At 35.0% G+C, this 13337-nt stretch overlaps 1 protein-coding gene across 1 annotated transcript in view; it reads left to right on the top strand.

Annotated features, from left to right (window-relative positions):
• BIRC6 (baculoviral IAP repeat containing 6) overlaps positions 1 to 13337 on the top strand; it is a 157671-nt gene that overhangs the window by 85950 nt on the left and 58384 nt on the right. Inside the window, exons 58-62 of the mRNA XM_027898852.1 lie at positions 2907 to 3687; positions 4584 to 4727; positions 6256 to 6385; positions 9897 to 10028; positions 12305 to 12472. Of these exons, the coding sequence (XP_027754653.1) occupies positions 2907 to 3687; positions 4584 to 4727; positions 6256 to 6385; positions 9897 to 10028; positions 12305 to 12472 (1355 nt within the window). The remainder of the gene's footprint in view (positions 1 to 2906; positions 3688 to 4583; positions 4728 to 6255; positions 6386 to 9896; positions 10029 to 12304; positions 12473 to 13337) is intronic.

Raw genomic sequence — 13337 nt, forward strand, 5'->3', positions numbered from 1 at the left:
ATTTTTATAACTGAACTGTTTTGTTCACTAAAATGATACAACCTTAAGTGCACTTATTGTAAAATCGTAGTGGAAAGTGACGAAAGTGAGTTAAGCTAATTGATAGAGTGAATACCTAAAGATATCTAAACAGGCAGTTCTGTAGTTCTAAACTCAAAACTGCACTTCACATATTCCAGGTATAATGGTGTTTAAAGAAGAAAAATCTGAAGGGAAATAGCAAATCCATGTATATACTTGCACATATGTGTAAGGTAAACTGTTTCGTGTTCCTGTTTGTGAGATCTTTTAGTGGACTAATCTTGTTGAAATTGTTTGCAGGAATTTTCACAGTACCAATAAGTGATCTTCTTTAGTATACTGTTATATAAGCATTATTTTACTTGCTGTGGTATCCAATGTCTGTAACAGATAGCTGAGAGCTAGGAATGGGGGGGGGGGGGGGTTTCTTGGAGTTTTTCCTTTGGACTTTTGTTCTGGCCAGTCTGATTTGAGAAAAACGAAAGCACAAAATCTGTAGTGAATCTTAAACTATGAATTTGCTGGATGTTGGTGGGTTCTAAAGAGAAGTTAACCCTAAACACTAAATGTGTACTCTTAGTGTCTCTAATTTGAAAATATATGAGCTAATATTCACAATTTCTGTTGCTTAACCATCTTTTCTGTTAAAAAAAAAAAAAAAAAAAACACGAAAAAAGAGAAACCACATAACTTTATTTCATGTGCTTTATAGAAATGCGGCTGTTAATTTACTGTATCTAGTCAAGTATCTTTCATTTGTACCATTGAATACAATTCCAGTTAACGAAAGGAACTTTGCACATAACTTTGGTGCTGCCCTTTTTCTGTTACCTTACTGTCTCCTTCAGGCGCAGACAAACATTCCAGCAGCAGGAAGTGTGTAAGTTACAGGTACAAGCACATAGAGCTTGTATTTGCAACATGATGGTTTTTAGGTTCATGATTAAAAGTGAGACATTTTTACAGACACTTCAGTGATACTGTCAAAAAAATAATTGTTCATTCAAAGTGAGCTTGTTCATTTTGAGAATCACTTTAAGGATTTTAAATTGCAAGTCAGTTAGTCCTTTTAGCAATACACTGTAACAAAAATACATTTTCAGGAATTTGAAAAGGAAAAACTCTGTCAGACTTCCTTAAATGGATAGCCCATTTAGATTTATAATAGATTTATAAGTGGGTTTCACAACTGAGTTCCTGTCTTTTGGAGGAGAGTATCTTGTTTTTATCACAGGGCAAAATGAAAGAATACTAACAAAATTATTGTACCTAGTTTGACTACGCATGTTGTAGAATAGCCCCATTCCTCTACCTCCTGCCAGATACAAAACTATATCTCATATCAGCCACCATCTGGAGCAAATTATAAAAAATATTTTTTAATAAATATAAAAACGTTGTCAGACTTATGGATAAATAATTCTTCTAATAAAAATAACTATTCTTGTGTATTATTCATCCTCTTTCATATTGTAACTTTTGGAATATTTTAATGGATTCTGGCTATAACTCGCAAGTTTCTCCTTCGTGTAATAATTCACTTTTTTCTTGGAGATATTTTCCATCATCCCCATTTTCCATTTCAACTTTTTTACTTTGACCAACAGATACTAATTTATTCGTTAGTTATTTTAAAATATGTATTTGGAAAAGGAAATCTTATTTTACATAGAGCGTGAGTGTACCCAGGAAATTTTGGCATTAGGATTGTGTGATGATATAGTTGGAGAAGAGTTTAAGTGTAGCTTTATTATATGTGGACTTTGGGAGATTGGGACTATCTTTCCAGAGTTATGGGTCATTTGGTCACTGAAATGAGTTTTGTGTTGGGAGGGGGTTTTATCAATCATTCTCTAGACTGATGATGAACTTTTGGTTAGACCTGTGCTCTGTTCTGCTTTCTTAGAGTGCCCTTAGACTAAACATAAAATAACATTTCCATCCTGAAAAGAGAAAAACAATCCTTTTCTTCATATGGGAATGTAATACATGATGATACATCCAAACTTACTTAACAACCTAGCACTGAAGTGGCACAAGTGTGTGTTCCCCTTTGTATGTAAATGTTAAGATAATGGAACTTATGCACGGTGTCAAGATACTGAGAATGCAGTTTGGAATGGTGTGGAGGGGATGTTTAAGTAATTCATCTATTCTGAGCAAGTCTGTGTGAAGAAAGGATCATTTCACTATTTTACAAGCACCACTTCTGAAATTTAGGCTTGAATAACAGGAGCTAAATTAGCTTCTTCATTCATGTGGCTTGGATTAGCATTCAAGCAGATAGTACTTGGATATAAGTGAGGTCAAAGGTAGGTGGGATTTTAATATCTCTGAGGAATAATTCTGTTGTTAACTTGCATCCTAAGTTTAATTTAAGGGGATAGCAAGGGTAACATTGTTCAACCAACAAGATTGCTGCTACTTTCAGGTTTTTTGCAGCATCTTCAGGTAGAAGCCCAATAAAGCAAATGTAAAAAAAAATTTTGGAAACATGGTAAGTTACTTTCAGTTCTTACAAAGGATTGAGACCTGTGTATGTGTGTGGGAGATCCTGGTAGCTGCAGCACAAAGAGGTTACAGTTGGTTAAAAACCAGATAAGATGTTGACACCTGTCAAAAGACTGAAATCTGTTTTTCATATGCAGCATACCAGAAAAGTTGGGTTTATATCTATTTTAAATACAGTATGAGGAAAGAAATGTAAGCATACAGTTAAGAAATGCCTTTTGGGTAATCAGTGTCCTGCTGTCAGGCTCAGCACAGTGTTTTACAACATCTACAATAGTTAATCATAAATGTGGAAAGATGGTTTATGAACTAATGGAAAAAATAGAAATATAAGTGGCAAACTGTGTATTGACATGATTTTCTGTCTTCTACAGGTCACTATTTAACTGGTCCATGTCTCTTCCTTGCAACATGGTTTTGAAGAAAGCTGTTGACAGTTTGCTTTGCTCGATGTGCCACATCCACCCAAATTATTTTTCCTTACTGATGGGATGGATGGGTATCACTCCTCCTCCAATGCAGTGTCAACACAGACTGTCTATGACCGATGACAGCAAAAAGCAGGACCTTAGTTCATCTTTAACAGATGACTCTAAAAATGCACAAGCCCCTCTTGCACTAACAGAGTCTCATCTGGCTACTCTTGCTGCCTCATCTCAGTCTCCTGAAGCTATCAAGCAGTTATTGGACTCAGGTTTGCCTTCACTGCTCGTAAGAAGTCTTGCTAGTTTTTGCTTTAACCATACTTCTAGCTCTGACTGCACTGCACAATCAATGGATGTCACCCAGGACAGGCTCAGGAGGCATCACGTTCCACAGCACTTTAATAAAATGCCTATCACGGCAGACCTGGTTGCTCCTGTTCTCAGGTTCTTGACAGAAGTTGGCAACAGCCACATGATGAAGGATTGGTTGGGTGGCTCTGAAGTCAATCCACTGTGGACAGCACTTTTATTTCTGTTGTGCCATTCTGGTGCTACCTCTGGAGGACACAATATGACGGCACAACAGACCAGTGCAAGATCTAGCTTGCTTTCTTCAACTGTAACGACAGGATTGACCACTCAGCAGAGGACAGCAATTGAAAATGCAACAGTTGCTTTCTTCTTACAGTGCATCTCTTGCCATCCTAATAACCAGAGACTTATGGCACAGGTGAGAGAGAAAAATAATAATGTTTTGATTTATTAATAGCTACAGCTAACTTTCAAAACTTTCTATGTTTTTAGCTTTCATATAATTTGGAGTTTTTTAAGCTGTTATTGACTGGGAAAGTTTTATATTAAAACTGTTAGCTTTTTGATCTGAGTCTGAAAAGTACAAAAATGTTTTGGCATGGCCATCCGATCCTGTGTTTAGATTTGTATTCCTCTTGGTTTAGAGGAATAAACTTTAGACCAAAATGCAAACGACTGTATTTAATTGGATAGGTCTAAACCTCTGTGAAATGGAAATTGAATATCAAGCTTTATACACATATTTAATGTTAGTAACCTAAGGAAATTTCTTGGGAAATTTGCTTGTGCAACCTGTGTCCAAGGAAATATAGGCCATTGCAGAATATGGCTTTGCATTTGCCATTCTAGTGCAAAATCAGCCATCTTCCTCACATTCATTAACCTTGCCAACCTAGCTTAATAGGAGTATAATGAAAAAAAGTTTTTTCAATATTAAGAATGATGATGACCTGGGAAGAGGTAGACCTCAGTGAAAAACTGGGTCAGTTCTCTGTTAATGGTTGGTAGTAATACTGTATTATGCAGTGGGAAATTTTTGCATTAGGAATTCAAAAGCTATTTTATTTTCAGGTTTTTATCTTTTTGAGTACTCTATGTGTTCAAAATTAATTTGCTGCAGTCAGTGTTCAGAACTTTTATGTAAAGAGCCTTATTTGCTGCTGGTATTTTCTTCAGTGGTGCTCCTTTCTGATCTGGTTTGAATGATAACTGGAAGGTAAATCTCAGGCACTGCCTATTATGGCTGTGTAGAGCTGTATTTTAGAGACCTAAATATAGAAATATTTTAAATCTGATGTCATTTTGCATTCTCAGGTTCTCTGCGAGTTGTTTCAGTCATCTCCTCAGCGTGGGAACCTCCCAACCTCTGGAAATATTTCAGGATTTATTAGAAGGCTTTTTTTGCAGCTGATGCTAGAGGATGAGAAAGTGACTTTGTTTCTTCAGTCCCCTTGTCCAGTAAGAATTTTTGATACTGTATGGTAAACACGGAATAAATTTAGCCTTTTAAAACTAAGTCTGGTTATATTCAACTTTGAAATGTCAAACAGCAGCTTTTCCTGCTGTACACATGAAATTTTGGAAAGAGTTGTTGAATTGTAGGTCAGCATTTTAGAAAGAAATTCAAGGCATCGTGTTAAGATAAAACCATCTTGTTGAAAATATACTGCTGCTGAAGGATCTGACAACTGAAATTTATCTTATAGAAGACTTTTTAATAGTATCCTTTCACATTAGCAGCAAATACAGATAGAATATCTAGTCCTTTCAGTAGTCCTTATCAGTTTCATTAAGGATTGGTTGTAGTCAAAATTGGCAGAGATCCTTCAGCATTAGCCAAAATGCCATGAATAAATTCTTGAGTGACAAATACTTGAATTAATTTATAAAGCAGCTGTATACTTTATGCTTCCAAATGCTTCACTGGAACAGAATGGTAATTAATGTCTGAAGTGCTCTCCATTGAAGGCTGTGAATAAAAAAATATAGGAAAAACAGAAGTTATTAAAAGATCTGATACTCCCACCCAGGAAAAAAATATTTTCTGTTTTGGTTTCTGCATCTCAGAAGTAAAGTAAAGGAAAGTACTACATGGGGTATATGATCCAGGGAAACTGGATCAGATAGTATGAAATGGAAGAGTAGGGACAAATACTGTTTTACCACAAACATTTAAATGTTTTGTTTTAACCTGCCTGAGTAATTATTAACAGGGCCATTTGATAATGTGAAAGTAACATCAGTTTTCTACTATTTTTTTTACATAAAACAGATTTTCACAGAAAACTGTTACTAGATATGTAAAAGCAGGAAAAAAATCTTGAAGTTGCCGTAATGCAGTTTCTTCTATTAAAAACACCAGGAAACAGTCTGTTTTTACGGAGATGATTCCTTCTCTAACAAAAGAAAAACCTTAAAAATAATGTGGATGTACAACATATACTTCTAGTATATCCAACAGCATAACTTTTCAAAGATTGGATCCCTGCTTTTATCTTTAAGAGCTCAGTCTAAACTATGATAAAATATTTGAAATGTTTTAACAAGTAATGCCTTGGTTATCTGTCCTCAAGTCAGAGCAATAGAGAAACATCATCTTTCTTTACTCCAAGTATATTGTGATTTTTCTAATTTAATTTCAGAATTAGCTTTTCATTTCATAAATAATTGCAAGTCTCAGACATTTAGTTTTTCTCTCATATTACAACTATGTAAAATAATTGGGTTTTTTAAAGCAAAGATGATATCATACTATTTCTGATCCTAAAACTATTTTAGGCTTTCGAAGCAAATTATTCTGAATTAAAAAAATTAAACTTGCCCTAATTTGATGCATTTTTACTGTATACCTCCAAAGTTAAAGGATATGTCAGTTTTCTTTTTTAGCACACTAAGGGTTTAGCTTTATCTTGCCAAGGTGGCTTTTTAAGTTTTTTATTTCTCAGTGTGAAAGTCATGTTAAATGTTGACTGTTTTTTCCTTTCAGCTCTACAAAGGTAGAATTAATGCTACTAGTCATGTAATTCAACATCCAATGTATGGAGCTGGACACAAATTTCGTACCCTTCACTTGCCTGTCTCAACAACTCTGGCAGAGGTTCTTGATCGTGTGTCAGGCAAGTTTGCAAGTAGTTCATGGTTTTGGGTTTGGGTTTTTTTAAGATACAGAGAAAAAAAATCTCTTATTGTTTGTTTGACCATACAAATGATACTGCAAATATAAGTCTTTAAAACACTGTGTCTTTCATCCAGTCACTTAAATATCCCCGAATTATGTTAGATAAATATCCTGAAACTTAGTCATATATCCCCAGGTGGAGATGAAATCATTTTGCTGTCAAAAGGACATATTTCTGTGGATATACATTTGCCTTTGCTTACAAAATGAGAATTGAAAACCATGATTTACTTTTAGATATTAATTTTTAAATTATGCCCAATGAGAAGTTAATGCTAAGACATGAATTTATTTAGTTGGTTTTTAAAGTTCAGTACTTTCAGTTATACTACTCAAATATACATGGACATGTGAAACCCTCTGTAGGGAACTCTGTTGACCAGGGCTCCACAGACCATAATATGAATTTTGACACCTGAGTGGTAAATATCTTAATCTTAGAATGAATCTCACCTTTGACTTTATTCAACACTTATTTGATTATTATTTCATTTAATACTTTACAAAACAAAACTATATGTTAAAGATTAGGGTTAATGATCTTTTCTAAAATTTCTAAGTTTAGTTAAAGAGTAGAATTTGTACTGAAGATGTCATGTCCAAACCAAAGCTCTGCAGGTAAAACCAGACTAGATGCAAGTTCATTATCCTCCAGTAATAAATAGAGCAAAAATTGTTTGGACATCTTGTATGATAAATCAGTTTTATAAATGTCTAATTTAAATTAAAAAAAAAAAAAAACACACACAACAACAAGCCCAGGACTTCCTCTTTATTCTTAAGATGTGATTCTCAAAAATGTCAAAGAAAAGTCAAAGATCATGACAGCAATTATGTTTTTGCCATATTGGCACACTGAATGGTGTGCACTTAGTTGCACACTCATCTAACTAGGTATGTGTGTTCTTATATGTAGGCTTACTTGTATGTATATTTTTTTTTGAAAGTGTAGATCAACTTCTAATTTCTGTGGCAAATGGAGATAAGAGGAATTACTGCTTTTTTATATCTACTGAAAATCCTTACATTGACATTTTTAACAAATTTGTTAGGGCAATAAATATGTCAGAGAGCAAGCTGATAGTACTAAAGTACTAGACTATTTTAATGTACTAAATGGTAAAATGGTATTTGGCAGAATACTAGATAGAACAAGATGTGCTTTGGGATTTTAATCCAAAAATATTGTTTCACAGCAAAATGCCTGGAGCATTATTTAGCAAGGAATTGTTCACTATTTCTGATAGAGTTCTGTATTTATTTACTGTCCAGACACAGTCATGTGTAGAATGTGGCTGAGGTCTTTCTGACCACAAACTGCACAAGGAACTAATTACTGTAATGGGCAGAATGGTCACTTCATGTGAGGTGGGGATCAGTTGTTGAGCAGTGACTGTACTGAAGAGCTGCCTCAGTGGTGTACTGTGGTCAGCTTGATAGCCAGTGCTAATGAGGACTGGGGAGGGGAATGTGCTGATGGGATAGACTGTAATGTCTGTAATTGAAAATGGTCAAATGCTGACTTTGTAGGGCACTGTAACTTTGGGTTTTGCTACAGAATTGTTAAGCCTCAACTTGACTCTCATTTTAAATCAGAAGAAATAATTCTGGAAACGTTAAGGTTCTCTTGTGTTTTCATCCCTCACCTAATGTGATTTCTCTGACTCAAAAACTTTGTGATTCTTATATGCCACTCCTTGAAGTCCATGATTAGGACAGAGTAAAGAAGACTTGAATGTATGAGGAGTAAACTGTGTGTTTGATGTGAGAGGGAGAGAGAAGGGATAGACTGGGTGGGAAAAGAAAGAAAAGACTGTCACTACTGCAACAATAGGAAGTCGTGAAGATCCTGTGTCAGTCTGTCCCTTGGGTTAACTTCTTTTTTCTTAACTACACTGGTAATGTCTCAAATTAATCATGTCATACTTTCTCCATAAATAAATAACAATAAGCATATTCATATGATGTGTTTTCTCCTAACTTTCAAAAAAAGTGGGGGTGGGAAAAGAGAGTCAAAATCATTTCAAATCTCCTGCTTGCATCCCTTCACCATAGGAAGAAAATGAGCAGTAAAGTGCAGATAGCATTGTCTAGGATGAGTACCAGTTGCTTTGTATTTCGTGCACCTTAGTCTTAAGTTACTTGTCGTGGCTGGTCAGAAAAATTGAACAACAAATCTAGGTATCACCTGAGTAGAAAAAATACCATTGCTAAAGCTTCCTTTATCATTTTATTAATGACCTTTAACGGAACAAAGCTAGAGCAACTCCAAAGTTTAATAATAATAATAATAGGAATAATGATGAGAATTTTTTGAAAAGCCAACACCCAGTCTCATACAGATATATATAGGTATATATACACACACATATATAAATATAGAGACCATGTGTGAATGTTGGGTCCTGAGTAGCAGCAGTTTCACACTCGGTATCTTCTTTGGTCTCCACTACTGTCTAACAGAGACACAACCAATATCTTCAGGCACAAATCATATTTCCAAGCAACCAAACCACATCCCTTTCAGCACCTCATCCACTGGTGACACACAGTTAAAGGTAGCTGGATAGTACTTTAAGGTCTTGAATCTGGTTATACCTTAAAGCTGCTGTGGTTACCTGGAAACAGGTTAATCCTCAGAAGCAATTAGAGAATCATTTGGCCAGTTTGGTACCAGTGTTGTACCTTACAAGCTGTGAAATCGTCCATTGTCACCAATCATCAGTGATTTAATAGATTAGGTTAGATTTAATAACTTGCTGATACTTGTTATCTACACTAATAATAGAATCAAAATGGTTGAACTGTAGTGATGTAATGTTCACTTAAGCAAACAGTTCAGGTTTTGGATATGTAATATACTTTAGACATCTTCCAATTTCAAAGGAACAGTCATACTTGCAGTTCTGGAATTGGATCAGTATATAATACAAGATACCCAGACCTAAATACAGTATTTATTTATGTAAGTGTAGAACTGTCCTTAAAAAAAAAAAAAAAAAAAAGTTTTGGAATTTCTTTTCTTGATCCATTTTTGTTGTTGTTGTTGTTGTTTTGTTGAGATCTATTTGTTTGTTTTGGTTCACTGGGGTTTGGGTTTGGAGGGGGATTTTTTGCTTAATCTTGTTTTTGGTTGATTTGGTTGAAATGGTTTAGTGGAGGTTTTTTAACACAAATACGTTTGACTCATCAGGTAATGGTTTTTAACTGTTACAGATTTTAATTGTTAGAGATTAGATTTTTGGGGAAGAAGGAACCAGAATTACCACAATACCTTTATTCATAGATATTTACAAGACTATTGTTGCCTGGATTGGAACTCTGAGACACTAAAAGAGCTGAGAGTAGCCTTGTTAACAGCTTGGAAACTGTAATAAAATCAACTTGATAACTTGATATCTTAAAATGCTTTTCTCAACTCTCTTATTTTCTTTTTTCTCCCTCTATAGATACACCCAGTATTACAGCTAAGCTAATTAATGAACAGAAGGAAGACAAAGAAAAAAAGAACTACGAAGAGAAAGAAAAAGTTAAAGCAGAAAATGGATTTCAGGACAATTACAGTGTTGTTGTTGCTTCTGGTATGTCTTTTATTCTACCTTTTAAATAATGGATCTTTCTCATGCTAAAAGTGTGTGTGGGAAAGAAAATATCTACCAACAATAATTTTGCTACTAATGATAGTTAAAAAAACTGTAGTAGCCAGTTAATGTAACTGACTTTTCGGCAGCTACAATTGTTTCCTGGTGGAACAGCTGCTTCTAGCAGATTATGTACCTCGGCAAATTTGTACCTAAGTATGTGTGTCAGTGGTATCTTCATGGATGCTGTTGCTAGGATATTTTACAGGATTCTGTAAAACCACACCTGGAGCTTTTGGCAGTAGCTGGTGCGTCATTTTTTAATCACTCTACTCCCAAAATAAACTTTGGAAATAAAAGGATCCATATACTTTGCGTTACAACTGGTAAAAGCTGTCACATGGAGATGTAGGCTTAAAACCATGTTATTCTACTTGGAAGCTACAAATAATGGAGTTTCTTCCAAAGCATTCACCTTCTAAAAACTAAAGTGAAGAACCTTTTGAAATCTTTCATGTAAATAATTTTCTTCCAAAACTACTGTTGGAAGACATAGATTGAATGTAGTAATTTTTCAGTCATATTCAAAGGTTACAGTTCAGAAGGACAGCTGCAGAGGTTGTTAGCCTTTCAGTTTGAGGTTCTGGGGAGTGTGTTTGTGAGAGAGAGATTAATGAACTTCAAGCTATTCTTTTCCTATCTGGCTTTCTGCCTTCATTGAGGTACCTCAAGTTCATTTACACTTCATGAAGCATGAAGAAGAGATGCTGATTTCCTTTGACTTTTGGCACCAATATTTCTTAAGCTTTTTGTTTCAGCTCTTTAGATGTAGATATAACTTTAAACTCAAATGTTGAATAGGGCAGGAGTTTTGTGGATCTTGGTATATGTCTAAAGCAACACATCTGATGTTAATTACAGCATCTTTATCTGACAAGATATTTACAGTAGGTGTCACTTAAACATGGTAAACATGTTTTAGTAATATCTAAATATTAATAGGTGCAAGCAAAGGGTTAAAACGTGAATAAAACTCTAGGAAGAAAGAAAAATATTATGCCAAACTTGAAGATAGGGCATAGCATAATCAGTCATATCTCATCCCAGCTGCACCTCGAATCCTACTGCCTGATATAGCCCATTCCATGTTAGAAAGAAGCAGATTTAAGGTTTTTTTCTTGTTTTGTTTCTATTTTTTTCCAGTTAAGTAAAAGAGTTTAAATGTAAACTTATTTCATTTGCATTTGTTTTTTCTTCCTGTTTGTGAAATCTTTTCTTATTTTGTCATTGATTTTTCATATGTTCTGGGGATTTTTTTAGTGTCCTCAGAGTCTCATGTAACCAGTATTTAACTATTTACCTGTTGGTAGAATTAATAGAGAGCAAAGATGGTATTTAGAGACTGATCTTCCTGCAGTAAGCTAATTTAGTATACTGAGATTACTGGAGAATGAGTTGTGTATTTGAGATGCTCCTAATGATCAGCTGAAACCAGAGTGTATGACAGCATTTCAAGTGTGGATGTTTAGTCTTGCAGTTGCTCTTGGATAGTGATGTCAGTAATTGTGTGTGTCTTTGTATCTTGACCTGACTTTTTAACTTGGTCTGCCACCTGCTTACAGGGGTACATGTTTGCAGTATAATTTTGCTGTATCTTAAGTCAACTTGAGCTGTCCCAAAATAAGGCAGCTTTGCTGTGTAAGATCAGTAAGCTTCTATGTAGCTATTCTGCCTTATAGTTTTCATGTAGTGTTTACTTCAAATGTTTTGAGCTAGGCAACTTTAAAAGCACATTTAAAACCACCTTTCATTACGTATAGTACTGTCACTTCTGCAGCTGAAGTCGCCTTCATAGACCAGACAAATGGTTGTTATCTATAGTCTGTGCTAAAAGTATCTGTCAATTTGAAAAATTTTACCTTTCTTGCTTTCAGTTTAAAAGACAACCTAAAAAAGTTCTATTGTAGGACCCATTGTGGGATACGTTTTAACTAGAGCAGAATCAGAATGGCTTTGGCTTTTTTTATGGATGATATAATCTAGTACAGTTACGGTTTATGTTTAGGGCTTAGGAGAATGCACAGCCTCTAACTGTAAAAATACTAGGATTATATCCAAATATATTTTATACATGAATGCTATTCTGGTATTTAATTAGCCTGTGAGGTGAAATTCTACTTTTTTACTATCATTGAATGTATTGAGTGCATTGTATCTTGACCAGCTGAAGGTACTAAATACTAGAACAACTTATGATTTTTTTACTTCCATACTAGGTTTGAAATCTCAGTCGAAAAGAGCTGTTTCATCTACCCCTCCACGTCCACCATCGAGGCGAGGAAGAGTGATGGCAGATAAAGTAGGTGCCTCTTCCTCAGGCGGGGAATCTTCCAGCAAGACCATTAGTGTTCCAGTCTTTCATCTATACCATAAACTTCTACCAGGTGACTTTAATAATGCGTTTTAAACACCAAAATTATGGGTTTTTTCAGTGGCTGATACGTCATTAGGAAGTAGTTACAATGCTAATGGACATCTTTATCTTTCTATTGAGCATCTTTGAAGTGTGGAGCCCTTCTGGGCTTGTAACAGCTTTCAACTGGAAAGCATTATAGCCTCTTCAACTGCAGCATTACAGCGTCATAGTGGCTTGAAAAAAGTAACAATTATGTTGATCTTCCTTGAAGTTTAGTTCCTTGTTCCTAAACTAAATCTCAAAAAATTTCCACTTTCACTCACAAGTGAAGGCAGGGTGGATTTATAAGGTGACTCATGTTTTCCACATTTTCTTTCACCTGCAAGACTGAACTGATATTATTGCCCTGTTATTTCGTGTTTTGAATGGGCAACCAACTTGCATTGCTCTCTGGAAGGTTGATTTTCCAGTTCAGGAGTATTCTTGAATTCCATAAAATTTGTGTTTTAAAAAACAGCATGTCCCAAGCAGCCATGTTTTACGCGTAACAGATATATTCTTACATTTTTATGAGCTGTCTGGACAAAGCTGGTGGCAAGGTTGGCAGTCGCTCTCATATAGAGAGAGATTGGTGTGTCTAGTGTGACTTAGATCAGGAGAAAAAGGACAGAAACATGCATGCAACACTTCAGTATTAAGCAGAAGGGTTTCTATCTGTTTTATAGAATAAAAACAACCAGCTAATGGAATTCAGTGGTTAACATCTGATCAAAGTAATTTTCACCCAACAAAATCTGAATTTGAAACTTAGTACCAAATAACTGGCTTTGAGGCTATCCTGACAATTATTAGGGGGATTGTATACTTGGATTAAAATACCTAAAATTGATAAG

The sequence above is a fragment of the Empidonax traillii genome, unplaced genomic scaffold (assembly GCF_003031625.1).
Source record: "Empidonax traillii isolate 1590-97213 ecotype Southwest subspecies unplaced genomic scaffold, ASM303162v1 scaffold626:size867168, whole genome shotgun sequence".
NCBI lineage: Eukaryota > Metazoa > Chordata > Aves > Passeriformes > Tyrannidae > Empidonax > Empidonax traillii.